Below are 20,292 nucleotides of genomic sequence, written 5' to 3'. Positions count from 1 at the left end.
CTCTCCTCTTCCAGCTTGGTAGAAGGAACTCTCTGAGTACACAGGAAAGTTGGGGATGGAGCCAGTAACTAAACTTGACTGAGCCCCACTGTTGACCCAGGCTAGACAAATCACTTAGAAGACGAAGGAAGAATACAGTGTTTCCAAGAGAGCCTACTAGACCTCAAGAAGTCAACTCCTGTTGGACATGGCTAGTTGGATCACAAAACATGACTCTTACACTCAATTTGAAGAACAAGGTAGAGGCAAATAGAGATGCATGCTTATTCTAAGATACTTAGAGCCAATTAAGAAATATTAAGCAGAGTGTAAAAGTCTTCAGTCACTCTCTGCCTCGCTGAGAGGCAGAAGCTGGCTGCAAGAAGAGTTTTTTATGCTTTGAATGCCTGTCCTAAGCCACTTTATTTTGACTCTCTCACGTCAGCCGCCTTCTCTGAACCTGCTCCAACTCAACCTCCCTGGGCTCCTGAGATGTATCGATTTTGCTATAAATCAGTGAAGGAATGTGAAACTCTGGCAAGTTCCTGAAACTCCCCTTTATTACCTCCTTAAGGCGGGGGGTTGTTTTGTGTAACTTTTTTCCTTTACTTATCCATCCCATTTTCCTCCTGAGATCTGAACTAAGTAATACTTTCCAGCACATTGGGATTCTGAAGAAGTAAGATTATTTCTTCTCGGTCTTAACTGAAGAGACATATTTGACTAACCATCTCTAGCTGACAACTCTCAAATTTTTATCTCCATCCCTGACCACTCTGTCAAACTGTAGATTTGTTTATCCAACTGCCTTTTCAACACCCTCACTTGGATTTCTAACAGTTACCACAAATTTGACTGAACTCCTAGTCTTCCCTCCAAACTGTTTTACCTGCAAAGTTCTCCATCTAAATTAATGTCACCCGTGTCCTTCCCAAACACCCTGTGGTGATCCTTGATTCTCTCTTTCTTTCACAGCCCACATCCAATTCAGCAGTAAATCCTGTTGGTTTTACTGTCAAAATATATTTGACATCCAGTCACCTCTCACAAATTCTACTGCTACCACCAACCCACCATCATCTCTCACCTGGATTATTGCAATAGCCTCCTTACTGGTCTCTCTGCCTATAGTCTTGTCCCTATGTAGTCTGTTCTCTATACAGCAGCCAGAGTGATTCTTCTCAAAAGCAAGTGAGATCATGTCACTCCTCTGTTGAAACTCTACCATGGATTCCCATTTTACTTAAGATAAAGGCTCAAGTTTTGCTTCTAAGGCTCTAGATGTAAATGTATACTAGTGGCTCTTGCGTTACCTGATATTTTGTACAGTCTCGGTGTGAAAATAAGTTACAGTTAAATGACAAGCACCATACTATCATAAATTCAGACCAATAATAATCAGTACAACCTCCCTGGAATCCAGTTTGTCCTCACAAATTTGAACTCTGTTGAAAATATTTGTCGATTTGGTTAACGAAGATTATCTTTGCTCTATCTGTAGGAAAAAGCAACCACTATGCAACTAGAAATGTAAACAGGAAAGAACTTAAGCTTTTCCTTTGGGCTAGAAAGTCAACTTGTTATTTGTTTTCTGTAAAGTACTCATAAATTCACTTCATATAATAAATATGTGATCGAAACCAATTGTACTAAATGCAGACCATTTTTGCACATAACTTTTAAATTCTCTATGCTTTATATTCCTGATATCCTTTCTTATTTGTCAGAAGCATTACCCTATCAATTTTACGATAAGAAATTGCACAAAACATCCTTTCTTTCTCTGAAGTTTACCGAAGTTATCCTCTCAACTCGAGGAACCAGAGGAAGTTGTTGTTAAAGCTTTTTGGCAACCTCAGCATTTATGAGAGCTGGAAGTATGTCAAAAAGTAGAGCAATAAAGGAAATATGGATCTCAAAGTCTATGCACTTTGCTCCAGCAGAGTGGAGACCCACCCTCACGTCTGAGGTTATGAAGAGGGAGCCCTGTTATCTTGTCTTCATTTATGTTTTAGCAGGTAGCAGATAAGAAACAGGGAGGGGATTTGTGGCAGGCAGGGCTACCTGGAGCAGATTCCTCAAGAACTGTCAGCGAATTCAGAGCCTGCATAGATAGAGTTAACAGCAATAAAGCTGTTTGGAGCCATTTAATGTAAAGCATTGAAGACAATCACGTTACAGCCTAGTCAGTAAACAATGTTCAAGATGATGACACTGAGTCATCGTAAAAAGAAAAAAAAAAAAAAGGACATGTAAAATAATGTTCAGGCAACATCCCAATTAGGATAGAATTTTAGAAATTTAAGTTCTAGAAAAATTTCTTCCTTAAATGGTTTAAAAATGCAAAACTGGTACAATCCAGGCAGTACGTTCTAGTTTTGCTTATGTGACCCTGCTTTTTCTTAGGATACAACAGTTTCCTACAGAACTCCTATGCACAATTCTCTCATTTCCCTCACCTCTCAGAGTTCCCTGATTATTACATGGCTCATCTAATATTCAGTGGCTTTTATTACTAGGCTCCCAGTATTCTTCTCTGTGTTCTTGTGTAGTAATTTATATAATACTTATGACATTCCTATGAGATGGGTATAATATTGTCATCAACTTTGAAATAAGGCAATTAGGTGCAGGGGGAATATTATCTGCCTGAGGCCACATAGCTAATAGTGGCAGAAGAAATCTGTTATGCTACTTAAGTCTTATAAATGACGCTCCTGTGATTGCGGAGAGCTGTCCATCCTCTGTCTTCTCTTTCGTGTCTGAAATGTGCTTCCAATGACATTATTTTAGACCCATTTACACTCTTATTTACTTTCTTCTGGATATTCTCCTGCGTTCTCTATAAAATTGTGGTCCTCGGAAATGAGCATAATGCTCTAAATTATTTTGTATACAATACGTCTATTAACAAAGTCCAAGAGAATGTAAGATGGATTTACCTTCCGTTGGGCAGCCAGATTGGATTTACAGCTCATATTAAGCTTTTATTCAACCCGCTTGACTGGGCTGCTGTAGTAGTTTCCTGGCTGGACTCCTCCTGCATCCACCCTTACCTCATAGTGTCTGCTTGCTTGAGAGTGATCTGGTTAAAACTTTTGCCAAATCACGTCTCGGCTTGAAGCCCTCCAATGTCTGCCCACATTCCTTAGAGTAAAAGCCAAACTCCTACAGTTCTCCGTAAGGCTCTCCTGGTGGGGCCCTCGGCTTCCTCTCCATCTTCACCCCCTGCCATTTAACCACTCTGGCCACAAAAGGCCTCTCCGTTGAGACCTGCCTACACTCTTTGCTGTTGGCTCTGCCTGGAACCCTCTTCCTCCAGATATCAACATGGCTTTCATCCTTTCCTTCAGGTCTTTGCTCAGATGTCACACTGTCATCCCCACCCCATCATTCACCATCCTCTTGTCCTGCTTATTACAGTCATAGCACTTATCATCAGCTAGGTGTTTCTTTCCTCTACCCCACCTCATTTAATATGATAGCCACAGGAAGTTTTCCTGTCTTATTCATTAGTGTACATCCAATATCTAGAATAGTGCCTGACATATAGTAGGTAGACAATAAATAATTGTTCAATCAAGATTCTTATTGTTTTGGACATGAACTGTTGTTGATCAGAGGACTGCTTCATCCTATATATAGTGTGTACTTGTTTCTGAGACATTTAGATCTCTCGTTGTAGAACTTCACATTTAGTTAAATCCCTTATTGAAATGGAAGATACGCTGTGTCTTTGCTTCTTTGTTTATTATTCTATTGTTTTATCAGAAAGGAAATGAGGCAGGCAACATCCGACTTGTTCCTAGTGAATCCCTAGATATATGTTTAGGGCTAGAGATGTATATTTTCCAAGTGCAAACCACATTCTACAAATTATATTTCATGGTTTTGAGAGGTATCAGGATCAAGAGCTCTTCCCTCTGCCCCTTTTCGCGCTCAGCCCTTTTGAAAAGTAGAACAGGTTTCCTGCCTCTCTAGTTCCTAATGTTTTCTGGCTCCATTCTTTCTCAAAGAGAATCTGTTCCTTTAGGCCAATCGTTTACATGGGTCCCATCTCCTGGGTCTTTAGTGGATTCTTTCCGTTCTCAGATGGACTCGGACAATGCGTCTGGGTAGCCATGAGAATAGCAGCATCTTCTCAGTGGAGACTGAACAAAAATTTCACCAATACAGTCACTACTTGCACTTAGCCATCACTGCGCTGGTTTTCCTCCAGAGTTATTTGGACCGTTCTCTTATTTTTCTCACTTCTCAAAATGTCTTGGCTTCCAGAATTTTCCTGCCTCACTGTTATTTCAGGCTCTTTGTCCATCTATTTTTAGCTTTTGGATTTTATGTCCTGCTTTCTCCATTTCAATTTGATCACGTTAATCTTATTTTCTGCCTCAGCTAATTGAAGTTAGACTACTCCCTTTTTTTCTAAACCCAAGTGCTTCCTTCAGGAAGTGACATCAGTAGAGTTTTGTTTCAGCTTTTATTAAACTCTTTGTTGAGTCTCACGTGCTGTTCCCCCTTCTCTAGACTCGTTTTTTGCTTAAGACCTGTGAGAAGGGATCTCAGCTTCCTCGAATCTGGGAGGAGCCTTACTGAAACTTCCCTGATCCCTCAATGTTCTTTTAACATTCGTTATCATAATTACTTAAATTTATCGATTACTTTATTTTCTTAAAAGATCATGTATTTCAAGTCGCATCAACGACAGTAAGTATCCACCTCCTTTTGATGTGGCCGAACCAAATCCATCATCTTCACCGAAGGCACTGTCGCTCCGCTGCCCTTGATCTGCACTTCCATTATTGCTCTTAGACTATTGACTATGACTTAAAGGCTTGTGCTCTAGAATCAAGCCGCACACATTAGTGTCCAGGCTCTACCACTTACTAACCGATTGAGCTTTGGCAATTTATTTTTCTTTGAGCCTCAGTTTAATAATCTGTATAATGGTGATAAAAAATATTTACCTCTAGGTTTTTGTAATGCTTAAATGAGATATTATAATGGAAAGCATTTTGAACAGTTGCTTATAATTATTTTTTTCCATTGTACCATAGTATGTACAACTTTGTAATTAGGGCAAGTAGTGGAAACTTTTTTTTCAAGGCTTGGTTACTGCCATTTCACTTGGACTTGGAAGACTTGTTTTTCTGGGTGAAGAAATGTTTTCCCTGTGTGAAAGTTTCATAATTACGGTCAACCAGGCTCATGAGCCTTGCCATTTAAAGTGGCTCCTTTCTTTTACCTATGACACTAATACCTACACCCTGGGAATAAGGACACTGACTCATCTTCTGAGATTCAATAGGATAACCACCGAAGTCTCTTTGAACTCTATATTGCCATGATTCCCTGGCTAAAGATGACAGGAACTTGACACGGACACTCCTTGGATTTCATCCCATGCAGAGGCATTCTTACTTCCTTGTGACGTTGAATGAGGTTTGAAAGGTAAGTGAAAGGGAAGGAGGCACACAATGAAGTCAGCCATAGAACCAGTGTTTAACGTGGTCATCTAAGGAATAAAATGAGCCTTTTTAAGGTTTCCCAAGCCAGATCAGGAGAGTTAAACTGTGGAGTGGAGAGTAGTCTTATTTACTTTTTTTAAAGACCACGAATTAAAATTTATCAGAAAATGAATTGCATAAAGACAAGGGTAAAGGTGTTTATTTAGGAAGTGAAAATGTTACCAACATAGTTTCTGTGAATATGAGCTTGAAATAAAAAGAAAGGATAATTTACTATTAACAGAATTGTTTGAAAATCATATAAGTACCATCATTAGCCCCATGATCCCTAATTCTAGGTCACTGTAAAATTATAACACCTTCAGGGTATTCTTAACAGCTTTTTAGGAACTTATTAACCAAATATACAAGTTTTGACTTGGCCATAAAAGCTAGGAGAATGATGATTCTCTGAGATTAATGAGTAACATTTGTTTATTTGATTTACTTTTAAAAAAATCATTCTAAAATATGCTTACTGTCCTCTCCGGGATGAACTTTATATTGGTTCAGCAGATTGTTTACTGTTTCTTCTTTTTTTTTTTTTTCTGTCTTCCCTGCTCAGTGCCCAACCCAAGTTCAAAGGCTGATGAGAGAGAGGATCTCATGAGGAGGTTTTACTCTAGGGAAAGTTGTTCAGTGAATGGGGTCTTGGCGCACAGAGAAAGATGTCAGGCTCTTTCTGGCTCCTTCTCAGCCTCGTTGCTGTAACTGCTGCTCAATCCACTCCTGAGGAACTGGCCAAGACATTTTTAGAGAAGTTTAACACTGAAGTTGAAGACCTGTTTTATCAAAGTTCACTTGCTTCTTGGGATTATAACACCAATATTACCGATGAGAATGTCCAAAAGATGGTGAGTGTTCGTGGGTGCATAGGGGTGTTTGTTGCTTCTTAAAGGTTAGATTACTGCTCACACAAATGAAAAGGGACATCAAAGAAGGGTTCTCAGCTGGGAGGTTGGATGTTTGCCTCAGTATTTCTGATTCTTGAGTCCTAGATGACTGAACTTAATTGAATTTGGGGTTCATTTGGAAAATTGTTACAAAATTATTCACTGGTCTCGGTCCAGATTCTTGGACACCAGTGCACATGCTACATAAAGTTGCCACAATAATTCTCATCATAGTCGGGGTTTCAAAGCATTTCATGGAAATGCTATAAATTATTTAGATAATAATTTCCTCAAGCCCGCAAAGGCAACAGGAATATGTAAAGGCTTTCTCAAATAATATATTAACTGAAAAATGCAACTGGAGGCTTAGTGAAAGAGGTAGCTAGTAATTATCTAACCATGGATCGGGTGAGGCTGGACTTGGAAATTTCTTCCTTTGCTGTCACAGAGTTCTGAGGGACTTCCGAAGGTTACAGAATCCATCCGGAGCCCTCCAAGAAAAAATATAATTAAACCACTTCCGACAAATCTCAGAATGCTCTGAGAAAGCAAGATGCTTTGTTCGATGAGTACAAGGGTTTAAGGTTTCTTTTCTCACAGATCTCAAAGCAGTATCCTTACACATTTAGTGCTGGCAATTGAGCAACATCATTTAAAAAAAAGATTTTCGTGGCATTTTTACAGTAATACATTCTTTCGAATGCGTAGTTCAAAAGCTTATTTTTTTCCCCCAGTGATTAGTAGCTTGCATGTTAAAATTAAATTACTGCCATTCACTGGACAGATCAAATCTGAGACCTACAGTCTCATTTGAAATCCTCCAGTGTTTTTTTTTTTTCTTTTTTTTTCCTATTTTTCTAAAGCTCAAAGAAATCCAGGAGATTTTGACAGTCCAGTATTGTAACAGTAGATCATTTTTTTTTCTTGTCCCATATTTTGGTCTTACCTCTTTTCATCTCTTCGTTGTTGCTTTTGTCTCTCTTTTTATTTGATCTCTGTTGGAGGTGCCTGTAGTGTGTTGTGTATCTGTTTTCATGCTTAGCTGAATGGTACTGTAGGTGGTAGAGGTATATCAGCATCATGCCTTGGAGCTCTGGAACTAGACTGCCAAAGTCCAAATCCTAGCTCCACCACTTTCTAGCTGGGCGAACTTGAGCTGGTTAATTGACCTCTCTGCACCTTAGTTTTTTTTTTTGTCTGTGAAAAATAACATAATGATCATATCTGCCCTATAGGGTCATTGTATAGATTGAATTAATTCAAAAACCAATCAGAATAGGGTTTGATGCTTGTGCACATAGGAGAACAATAAGATATCATCGTTATTAGTGTGAGAGGGAGTTATAGTTGCTGAAGAGACTTGGAACAGTTCTGTCGAGTGCCCAGATGCTGAGAAGGCCTGTGATAGAATAAGATGTAGCGAGGCTTACTGAAATCATCTCTGGATCATTAAGTGCTATCACTTTTGAATTACAGTGGTTGATAAGAGCAAAGGCCAGAAATGGAAGGGCATAAATGAAATTGGCCAAATTGAAAGAAAGTTTGGGCCATTTAAAGGCACGGGAAAATATTTGAATGCAAGAAGCAAAAGAGGGGCCAAATATCTCCTTCCTCGAGCAGTGGTGAAGGGTGCATTAGTGCACTTCGGTGCACCTGTGTGGGTTACCTGGGGAGAGGGGCAGTGGGCAGGGAGGGAAATGGCCCTTCTTTCTATTCTCGTATCACATGTAGTGATATCCGCTAATGAAGCAGGCACTGTGGATGGTGCCATGAGAGGTACCAAGATGGGCAGGCTGCTGGCGGCCATGCTTAAAGATAGAAGATTTAAAGATTTGAGAAATGGAGAATGTTCCCCAAAAGAGACCCCAAAAGAGAGCAACTGGAATGATTTAAGGGGATCAGAGAGCATTAGGAGGGAAAGCAGAATTAACTGTACAAAGCCTAACTCAAAAAAGAATTAGTCTGAGATGGAACAAGAAAGGATAGCATGTTTATAATTGTATTGGCCAAATCTTTTCATACTAGGAAGGTGGTGCCTTTGAATGCTCAAAAGAGATGAATTTACAATAAACAGAATGAGGTGCCATTGACATTACAGGTGGTGAAACTGGTAAGACTTGTAAAACGAGGCCATTTTTTTTTCCTTTTCTCCTCCTCTACCTCCCTCCCCTTTGGCAACCATCAGCTTGTTCTCTGTATCTATGGGTCTGTTTCTGTTCCGTTTGTTCATTTGTTTTGTTTTGTTTAGATTCCACATATAAGTGAAATCATACAGTATCTGTCTTTCTCTGTCTGACTTCTTTCATTTAGCTTCATTTCATTCCTTTTCATTGCCGAGTAATAGACAAACTAGGCCATTCACTAATCTAAAACAGTGAGACATTAAAAACAATAGATGAGTTCTCGAAGTATTTAAGCAAACGTAAGGACTGTAGATCCACTGTGGGTAAGGAAGTACTGGGTCAAATGCTCTGATGGACCCAGATATTTACTCTTCCCGATATCAATGACCAGGGTTATATCATTTTGCATTACCATCGCGCTGAAGGTGATGTGACTGTGTCCTTCATCATGTGATTTATTTAGACAAATGGAACATTAGTAAACGTGATGCATGTGGAGGCTCAGAATAGACTTGAACAATGGGGCTTATCTTTTGCATCTCTGCCTTTGCCATGAGAACATGCCTGCCCTAGCCAGCTAAAGAATGAGAGACACGTGGAGTAGTTATCCCAGCAGAAACTGATCCCCCAAAGTTGTAAGCCAATCTAGTCAAGATCAGCAGAGCTCCCTGGCAACTTCCAGTGATTCCAGGCACGTAAACAATAAGCACTTAATGCCGCTGAGGTTTTGGTTGTTTGTTATGTAATATTATTGTAACAATAGATAAATAATATAGGAGGGGAAATTTGGGTCAAGTTTCACAGTTGGAATCTTGGGCTTGCCAGCCAATGGATCCGACCTAGCATGGTGATTTTTAGATTAAATTCTGAGAAAATACTTTAAAATAATAGAAAGCATCAAAATTTAATCAGTGTGGTCTCCCCAAAGCTCCCTACTTAGAAGAATTCCATCAGATACAGATAAGGGGAAAAGCTTGGTTCAAAACAGGTTTCCAAATAGTTCAGAAATTCAGTGAAAATTAATTCCCAAACACTTGTCGTGTACTAGATAATAAATTGCCCCCTTCATCATTTATAGCATATCCAGTTCTCCTGTCTGAGATTGAATATTCAAAATTAAACTGTAATTATCTCCTCAGTAAAATGATATTACTTTTTCTGCATCGCCTCTTCTTTGTAAGTGTATTGTTGGCTTGATTTTCTAAATAGGGTCCTTTGTAAATCAGAGGGATTTTTTTTTTCTTTTTTTGCAAAGTCAGAAGCTCTGTAGCAACATCGGAGGTCCCTGGACAGTTATTCCTGGAAAAGAGCAAAAAGATCCCATTGCAGCCGAGGCAATCCAGGTCATCGTTCTAGTATTTGGCAGTTAACTAGTACAGCTGTCGCAAATGTCTGTCCACGCAGCTCAAGAGGGTGTTGAAAAAATGCCCTCTTGGAGCTCCAAAGGTCCCTGAGAACGCTTCATAAATATTTTTTGGTGAGGTATCAGAAGCCGTGAAGAGAGAGCAGGAGGCCCGTACTTCCCCTTCGGGTGTTCTCTGGGGCTTCTTCAGCCCTTCGCTGCTGGGAGTCCCTAGAGTCCTTGGGCATGCCTGATTCCTGAACCTGTTTCCTTGCCTTCAGGGTAATTTTAAACTGCTCTTATGTACCCAAGGGGAATGTAGACTTCATGCCTGTCTCTGACGGGTCTGTCTCATCCTCCCTGACACACACGATTATCTACACACGGGTTCAGAGGTGGAGAAAGATCACTGTACTGGAAATACAATGGAATTCAAGAAATTCGATGCTATTGTGACTCTCCTGACCTGGCTGTGAGACCTTGGGCAAGTCACTTATTTCTTTGTCTCTTGAAATGTAAGGGTGTAGATGGGCACAGTAGATAACAATTGTGAATGAATATGGTCCACGTGCAGACAATTAACACGAGTCTAGTGCATTGGAGGCCTTGTTCATATTACTTTTCTTTTGTCATGAAAACTTGATAGTGTCCCAGTTTAGCGATGTAATTTTGGTGAAATTAATCTCGAGCGACTCAAAATGACGTGTTTATGCCCACATTTCACACGATTATTCACTGATGTAAGCATTTGGACAGGACGCCAGGCGACCCCCAGCTACACCCAAGGAGGATAGTCTGGTGGTCAGGAACTGCCACTGCTTCTTCATGTATGCCAGATAACTGGGAAAAAGAGTATTACATCAATTTGGCTAAATCCTTTGGTTTGGAACAGTTCTATGAAGGGTTCAGACCTAGTTATAGGACCTAGGGAATAAGATGATTTTTTTTTTTGCTTTTATTATTGCAGGCTTTAAACAACAGTTTTATTGAGATATAATTCATATACCATAAAATTCACCAATTTAAAGTATGCAATTCAATGCTTTTTAGTATAGTTACAGAATTGGACAACCATTACCACCATCTAACTTCAGAACATTTTCATCACTCCAAAAAAGAAACCACGTGCCCAGTAGCAATCGCTCTTCCTCTCTCCACTCTCACTCCTGAGCAACCACTAATCTGCTTTCTGCCTCTGCAGATGTGCCTACTCTGAACATTTTAGATAAATGGAATCATACAATAGGTGGTCTTTTGTGACTGGCTTCTTTCACTTCGCATGTTGTGGCATGTAACAGTCCTTTGTTCTTTTTTCTTGCCAAATAGTATTCCATGATATGAATTTTTCTTTACTTTTTATCATAAAATTTTCAAACACGTAAAAAAGGAGAGACCAGTATATTGAATCTCCTAGTACTTATCACCCAGCTTCACCAATTATCAACACTTCGACCAATCTTCTTTTATTTTTCTACTCAACCTTATGTATATTGGATTATTTTGAAGGAAATCCCAAACAGCAAATAGTTTTGTATGTAACTATTTCACCTTGTAACTCTCAAAGTAAGAATTTTTAAAACAACCTTAATAATACTACTATGCCAAAAACTTAGCGATAATTCCTCAGTATCATCAAATATCTAGTCAACATTCAAATGCACACTACGGTCTCATATATATTTTTTAATTTCACCTGGTTTATTTCAATTAGGATCTAGCAAAGTCCTCTCCTTCCAATCGGTTTGATGGATGTATTTTAAGTCTCTTTTAATCTATAGAGTCCCTTTCTCACTTTTTTTTTTTTTGCAATTTATTTGTGGAAGAATTGAAATGTTGGTCCTATAGAAATTCCCTCTTAACGTTGTTTTACATGCTCTTTTGTCCCCTTTATTTCCTGTACGTGTATATTAGATCTAGGGCAGAGGTCAGAACACTTTTTCTGCAACAGGCCAGATAGTAAACATTTTGGGCCTTGTGGGCCCTCCCACCTCTGTTCAACTCAGCCATGGTAGACTATGCAGACTATTTGACTGCCATCGTAATGCAAAAGAAGCCATAGACAATACATAAGTGGGTGTGATTATGTTCCAATACAATTTTATTCGCAAAACGGAAGGTGGGCCTGTCCTCATCTAGATACTTGATCCACTCAGGTTTCACCTGTGAGTTATTTAATAGGCTTGGGAGTTGAATTTACACTACTAGCATGGTGCGGGATTATAGAGCCAAGAGATTAACAAAAAACTAGTTCAGGTCTCCAGAGCTCTGGAATAAAGAATAGCTTGAGATGGAACAGTACGTCCTAAGGGGTCAAAATTCAAGGCAACGTAATGTAATTTTTTTTTGATGATTTAAAGTATAACATTTGTAGTATGGTAGTGATAAATAAAACATATCTTTAAAGTTCACATATGCAGAATAATAAAAATGTTCTAAGACTGAGGCCTTTTGGGGATTGTGAGTTGTTTCCAAAGTAGATTGAGAATAAAATTATTCCTATAATTTGGTTTCAAAATTTTACTGAAATTTTGCTTGATAGTAAATAATCCCGGATTGGGTGAATAAAGGGTAGGGATTGAGAGGTGAGTAGTGGATTACAGAGATGAGTCTGTGCTGTAAACCAAACTCATTCTATAGGTCTCTCCTTCACACTCATGCGTGTTCGAAGACTAGAATGTGTCGAATACAATCTATGGTCAAAGGGTAAAGAGCATTATCTTTGGAGATAAATATACCTGGGTTGACACCCTGGTTCTTCCAATTACTAGCTGTGTGACCTAGGGAAAGTTACTTACCCACTCTGTGCCTCATTTTGCTCATTTGTGAAGGGAACAGAATCACTACTACCTCACAATATTGTTTGTGAAGATTAATCAAGAAGTAGTTCCTGAGGGATTGCGTGAGCTCGATAAAAAGATAAATCATTTTTCATTTCCACTGCCACTATTCTTTTCATCACTTGTCTGATTCATCATTGCCACTTCCATGCACCACTTCCATCATGTCACATGCCTGCATGGAACCCTTAAGTGACTTCCTAGCGTTCACAGGATAAAAGTGAAATTCCTTGGCCTGGAAAGTACAATCATGCCCGGAATCTATACTAGTCACCTATTGTGTAAAAAATTGCCACAAGCTTAGCAGCTTAAAGCAACACACGCTTATGAACTCACAGCTTCTGTGGGTCAAGAGTCCAGACAAAGCTTAGCTGTATCTTCTGCTTCTGAGTCTCATAGTTTGCAATCAAGGTCTTGTTCTCACTGGCGACTCGATGGGGGGATGAATCCACTTCTGAGCTAATGTGGTTGGTGGTAGCTTGATATCCTTGTACGCTGTTGGACTGAGGTCCTTAGTTTCTTACAGGATGTCATCCAGAGGCCATCCTCAATTCCTTGCCATGTGGCCCTTTCCACAGGGTAGTTTGCAACATGGCATCTTGCTGCATTCAAGTCAGCAAAGGAGATAGTCTTCCAGCAAGATAGAAATCTTATATAACATAAACATGTTCAACCTGTCACTTTGGGCATATTCTACTGGTTAGAAGTGAATCATAGGTCCTGCTCACACTCAAGGGGAGGTGATCACACAAATTGGTACGACTGGGAAGTAGAGATAATGAGAGCCATCTTAGAGTCTGTCTACCGCAGGATCCAGGATCCAGATGCTAGCAGTTGATTGCCAGCTCCACTATTTATTTCTGTCAGCCCCTTAATGCACATATGAAAAATGGAGATAGAATGATTTTCTATCTCACGGGGTTGTTAAGGAGATCCAACGAGGTAAATTATTTTGCAAAATACTCTACACACATCCAACTCTTTCCTACTTTAAGGTCTGTCTTAAGTCCCACCTTCTCCATGAGGGCTTACCAAGTCTAATGGCCCGCGTGAGTCTCTCTTTTCCTATAACAGAAACTGCTTGGCTCACTCATAGTTTATACATTATCATATGCTGTTATACATCATTAGTGAAACAGTCACGATGCATATTTTATCTGTCTGATAAAACTGTAAGCAATTTAAGGACAAGAACCTTTTTTCTATAAGTAATAAAATAGCCAACTTTTTTGAATGCATAGGATGTATCATATTTTTATTTAAGTCCTCTTATTACTCTTTGAGGTAAGTCCTATTATTACTCTTATGTTAAAGATAAGATGACTGTAATCCAGAGAGACTGAATAATTTACCCAAGGTCACACATCTAGTTAGAGGTGTCCGACTCCAGGAGTGGAGCTCTTACTTGCTTCATATGCTACCTCTTTTATATGGTCTAGAGAAGTACAATATACAAAGTAGTTGCTCATTTTAGTTTTTAGTAAAATGGAAATGAATTTATGCATTGAAGGAAGACTGTACTAGAAAGTCTGGAGGAGTCCATTTGCCTCCTGATGTTCAAGAGAGGGGCCGAGCGAGTCCTGGAATCGTCACTTACTTGTTGGTTTCTTTTGATGGTAAAAAATATCATGGCTACCAAATGGCTATACTCTGGGCAACCTTCTTGGGGAACGTAATTTAAGATCAGAATCTTTGGTAAGTCATGGCAACATGGAGCTTACTGAAAACTGGTGCTCATTTCTCATGGTTCCCATGGACATGAAGGTCTGTATTCCCATTAAGTCCACTCTGAGCTCCATAGTCTCTCCTCTTAGAGCATTCATCCTTGAATCCTGGTCAACTCAACCATGTCACAGTGCTAAGGCCACAAATTACAGGGCCCTACAACGTGAATCATCTGTGAGAATTCACTTCCAGTTCTGGGGACAGGACCCTTGGGAAAACTAGGCACTGGGCCAGAAAGAGAGAGAGTGACCAAGAGTGGCTTGGTCACTCTTAACTTAAACTTTGACCTTCAGTAAAGTAGAGAACTAAACCACTCAAGAAATATTAGATGTTCCACCAGATGTTTTCTGGACCATATCTTCTGTCTTCTGTTCTGTTTAAGCAGCGTCATTCTGACTTCAATTTAATTTTTTGTCATTTCAGAATGAAGCCAGGGCCAAATGGTCTGCCTTTTACGAAGAACAGTCCAAGCTTGCCAAAGCTTATCAGCTAGATGAAATTCAGGATCCCATACTCAAGCTACAATTACGGATCCTTCAGCAGAGTGGGTCATCGGTGCTCTCAGCAGACAAGACCAAACGAGTATGTGAACATGCTAGTACTGATCCCAAGAGCTGAAATATTTGAGGAATATTAAACATTAGTATCTCGCATGGCTGCTTCCTTTATCTGCAAAGAGTGTAATGCTGCTATTAAAAAGAGCTCTGTGCTTAGGTAGGGTGACCACATAATTTATCATCCATACTGGAATCCTTCTGAGAGTGAAAGAAGACACTGGTAATAATTATGTTAGGACACAGAGTTAAACCGGGATTGTCCGGGCACAGTAGTGTATATGGACACCCTCTACAGAGGTAACTTTTCTGAGGACCAGGCAGCCTGAGGAATAAATACACTTAGTCTATGTCTGTGGTTCTTGACTGGTGGTGATTTTGTCTCTCAGGGACATTTGACAATATCTGGAGACATTTTTGGTTTTCACAACTTGGAAGGGATGCTATTGGCATCTAGTGGGTAGGGATGCTGCTAAGACAGCCCCCAACGACAAAGAATTATCTGGTCCAAAATGTCAATAGTGGCAAGCTTGAGAAACCTCATATTGTAGTATAATTCTTTCCTACTTTCATTCTTGATTCTCCTCTGCAACCTCTTTAGCAAGTGACTAACGACCTCAGCTCAGATTGCTTTGTCGATTGGAAAGACACTCCCTCCACTGAGCAGTAAGTGCTTACCTCCACTTTGTTCTGCCTTCTAAAGCCAAATTGCTCTTTCTGATAATAGTCTGTAAGTAAATGAAGGCAGCAATTTTTTAAAAAAACTAGTTAGTCTTTTGTTCTCTAGTCTAAACATTCTTCACTCTGTCAATTTTCCCCTATACAATTGTTTTGAGTCCCCTAACCAGCCTCAGTTGCTGTCTTCATTTTGTCAGTATCCTTGAACTGAACACAGCACTCTGAGTTGGCTGTGGTCTGTAAGGAGGTAAGCAGGAATGTGACATTCTGCACCCTGTACTCTATATTACTAAGACAGTCTAAGACTATATTAGGGTTTGTTTTTTTTGTTTTTGTTTTTTTTTGGCAAATTTCATGCTTGCCTCATGTTGACATCACTGTCAATGACGTCTCTGAATCCCTTCTACCAACATTGCTCTAAAGCGATACCTGTTAAAATCCTATTCTTAGGTGGGTAGTTTGTCTAAATTCAAGAAAGCCTATATTCGCCCCCTGTTAAAATAACATCTCTCATGTCACCTCTCTAGCCCAGGAGTCAACAAACTTTTCTGTAAAGGGAGAGATAGTAAATATTTTAGGTTTTGTGGGCTGTATTGTCTCTGTCACAATGAGTGGACTCTGCTGTTAGGGTGGGAAAGCAGCCATAGCTAATACATAAACAAATGGGCGTGGCTGGGTGCCAATAAAACTTTACAGAAATGGGCAGCAGGCAGGGTTGGGTCTGCAGATCATAGTTTATCTAACCTATTGAAATCTTTTTTTATCTAAAATATTTGGCTGTTTAACATCAAAGCCTTCTTTCTCAGTTGCTTATGCTCTGGAACTCTTGTGTTCTAATCTGCATCTATAAAAAGAAAAAATGCATGATAAGAACAAAGATGAAACCATATGGCACATATCTTCCTACAAGTTGATATTTATTATTCTGCATTCCTCGGATCTAATTATCCAACTAGTTATTTCATCCACTTTATCTTATCCATTCCATGCTCCCCAAACTTTTTCACAAAGACACCATGAGAAACCTTACCTATAGATCTCTTAGAGTCTATACAAACTCGATCTAGCTTAGATGGAACCTGGACATTATATTTTTAAAAGATCCCAGGTAATTCTAGTGTGTAGCCAGGATTGAAAACCAGTGAAATGCATGTAAGAGCTTGAAGTGTTTGGGAAGAGGGGAGACTCAAGGATGCATGAATTCAATGGAGAGGAAGAAGGGGGAGACTGGAAAAGCAGGTAGAGAAAGAGACCATGAGGGGTTTTGTGCCATGGGAAGGAATTTGGGTTGATGCCTTTGGACTACGCGATCTTATTGAAGTTTTAAGCGTGGGATCTAGTTCATGTTTTAGGGTAATGACTCTAGTAGCAGAGCGAAAGAAGAGAAATAGGAGAAGGGGAAACAGGGCCTTCCGTCCAGTGCTTCTGAAATCATCCGTGGGAGAGAAGCAGTTCTCCCTCCCTCCCTCCCTCTGTTTCTCCTTCTCTTCCTTTGTTACCAATCCATCACAGATCAATACTTGGTTAAGTTCATTCATTGATCGCATGCCTAGATATCATGGAAATAGCAGATGGTTTTAAAAGTTTATAAACATATATCCTTTTAATTACTGTACTTATCACAGAATGGAAATGAACCATTTGCTGACTTCTACTGATCCATGGACCGTATTTTGAGTAGCACTGCTTTAGTCGGTTCCCTTTACTCTCCTTTACCTGCAGGATGAAGTTTAAATTTTTCAATATGGCATAGAGGACTCTTATGATCTGGCTCCAGCTTGCTTCTCCATTCTCATGTCCTCCGCTTCCCTCAATCAGCACCACTACTCTAGTTTCCTTCAACATGTCAACACTCCGTCTTTCCCAACATCTTCCCCCATTTAGGCTTTGTTCTCTGTTTTTCTTCTCTACCTGACCAATTTTCACTTCTCTTCCAAGACGCAGCTCTAATGTCTCCTCCTCTTGGAAGCCATTCCTGAATCTCCAGGTTATTTACTTATCGATACCACTCTTCCCCATACTGCCACATTACTTTTTGGTGGCAGTTATAGCACTCGTCACTCTATTATGTAATTATTGATGTCATGGCTGCCTGTCAGAATTGTCACAGTGTAGGACATAGTAGATGTTTAATAAATGTGCACTCGATGAATGCTGAATTAAATAACAAATGCGCTTCCCTGTGCATGAGTAGGTGAGAAATGTTTTGGGGATTTTGGTAGATCTGTTTACTTCAGTCACTCCACATATATTTATAACACGCTTACAAGGCTCTGTGCTAGTTGTTAGTAGGGAAATTTAACTGAGATATTCCTGCCCTACATAAAGGAAGATACTTGGCACAGAAGATGTGAACTGCTGTATTTTGAGGCATAAGAAAATCACATGGCCCAAAAACATTTTTATATTAGCATTCTCTTTCCATTTTTAACATTATTTATTATCTTTAATTTGCAGTTGAACACGATTCTAAATACAATGAGCATCATCTACAGTACTGGAAAAGTTTGTAAGCCAGATAATCCACAGGAGTGTTTGTTACTTGAACCAGGTAGGCTATTAATTTTGAACAGTGATTATGAAATTTACTTTTTTATTCCGAGTTTTATAAGTCAGATCGATGTTGGAGAATGACATTGTGCCTTTCAGATAGATAATCCAAAGATGACAAGATTCCATATATGTGTATTTCAGTACATATACGAACTTTTAATTTTTACCAAAACTTCATTTTAAAGTCTGTCACATTCAAAGAATTTAATTAACTTAGTCCTTTAATGATGTCAATGCTTTATTTTCTCTGAAAAATTATTTGGAACTATAATAAGGGTGAGGAAACTAATGAATCATGAGATTTCATTTTGTAGCTTTATGACCTTGATGTCTGCCTGCCTTTTAATTCGTGAAAGTTCATTTAATTGTTTACCAATAAAAATTTTACAAATTCACATTTATTTCCCTTTGGGTGCTTTGCAATAACAGGTTTGGATGACATCATGGAAAGCAGCAAAGATTACGATCAAAGGCTCTGGGCTTGGGAAGGCTGGAGGTCTGAGGTTGGCAAGCAGCTGAGGCCATTTTATGAAGAGTATGTGGTCCTGAAAAATGAGATGGCAAGAGGAGAGAGTAAGTTTGCTGGTCTGTAGAGGTCCTGAAGCTCTTTTTGGGGCCGTGGGACTATTTCTCATGAATTACCAAGGTCACTTTTTGATATAAGAGCTATCCCTAAATTAATGATCATTTGCTGACCAATTCATGTTGCCTGTCTCAAAGAAGAATCTACTAGGGAATAAGGAAAGGTGAACTGACATTCTATGGTTAAAAAGCTCAGGACTGAGACTCAACTACAGGGCCTCGAACAAATCAGTTGCGTGGAATTCTCAGGCTCCCAGGAGTTCCTGAGGTCATCTGGGCATTCAGTAGGGATTTTATTTCTCAGAAAGGATGAGAGACAGAGACACCATCTCTTACCTAAACTCCCATTTAGCCACAGTCCATTCTCAAAGGACTTTTGTGTGTTTACCTCAGGGTGGTGTCACAGAAAGAAAAAAAATCAGATTGATTTAGGCTGGAAATTCATTATTTTCTGAATTGTAAGCATATCTCAAATCATGTGGTCGCAAAAAATTTTAACATGGGGAGGATTTTCCATATCTCTTAACTTATTCTCTTGCCTGTGTAATGAGCTGAAGCCATGGAATTATGAATAACTTTATGCTTTGGTGATTCACTGCCTCTTGGGGTGGAGTAAGAAAAAAATATTTTTCATCTGTTGTTTCTAAATGTCTTTCACTGCACTTAAACTCATATTCTCAAGCTGTAGGCAAGCTGGAGACAGTAGCTCATCACTGCATCCTTCCATCCAAATATTTATTTCTATCCTCACCTTCCTGATCATCCACTGCCAATGTGCATGTAAAAATAGAAATTATTAAAACATGTTTGCAAACTTTATTAGCTGATACCCTAACATGAGCTCGTGTTTCCTGATGATGAGATACTATATATATAAAGTGCACGGAGATGCACTGTGTATACATGTGATTTGCAAACACACAGATGTCCACTGTGGCAATGTCTGAGATGAGTTGGGTTACATTTGAAAATATAAAGCCCTGAACAAAATGAGAATTTAAACACTCAGATCCAATCACATGTTTTAAAGTTAAAGATTCAGACTGACCTGTAGAGAAAGTAGAGATGCAGGGTTAGGAGACTAGGAGTGTGCCTCTGTGCCTTACCAGTTGTGTGACCTTGGATGAATGATTTAACCATCTAAGAGCAGGCTGTTAATCTGCACAGCGGATGTTATAATAACGTCAGTCTCAGAGAGCGTTTGCACTTACTAGATGAGACAATGTATTTAATTTTCTGGCACAGAGCAAGTGCAAGTGTTTAACAGACTTTAGTTAGTGTTATTATTCATTTACATCTCTTTGAGTTGATATTTAGAAGGGCGATAAAAATGTGACAGATCTTTGGATTTTTTTTAACCTCCTGGCAGGGCTCATCTATGTATACCGTACTTTATCTCTTTCTTTCCCTTACATTCTTCTCTTTCTCCTTTTTCAAAACAGATTATGAGGACTATGGGGATTATTGGAGAGGAGATTATGAAACAGAGGGGACAAATGGCTCTGCCTATAACCGTGACCAG

General features: G+C 39.3%; 1 protein-coding gene across 1 annotated transcript in view; it reads left to right on the top strand.

The window, feature by feature from the left end:
* Positions 1-20,292, top strand: part of ACE2 (angiotensin I converting enzyme 2) — a 76,990-nt gene that overhangs the window by 26,638 nt on the left and 30,060 nt on the right. The window contains exons 3-7 of the mRNA XM_011362973.2: positions 6,049-6,337; positions 14,827-14,985; positions 18,093-18,186; positions 18,618-18,761; positions 20,213-20,284. Coding sequence (XP_011361275.1) covers positions 6,152-6,337; positions 14,827-14,985; positions 18,093-18,186; positions 18,618-18,761; positions 20,213-20,284 — 655 coding nt within the window. The 5' untranslated portion in view covers positions 6,049-6,151. The remainder of the gene's footprint in view (positions 1-6,048; positions 6,338-14,826; positions 14,986-18,092; positions 18,187-18,617; positions 18,762-20,212; positions 20,285-20,292) is intronic.

The sequence above is a fragment of the Pteropus vampyrus genome, unplaced genomic scaffold (assembly GCF_000151845.1).
Source record: "Pteropus vampyrus isolate Shadow unplaced genomic scaffold, Pvam_2.0 Scaffold81, whole genome shotgun sequence".
Taxonomy (NCBI): domain Eukaryota; kingdom Metazoa; phylum Chordata; class Mammalia; order Chiroptera; family Pteropodidae; genus Pteropus; species Pteropus vampyrus.
The sequence above is the reverse complement of the archived record's forward strand: the minus strand, read 5'-3'. Positions and strand labels throughout refer to the sequence as shown.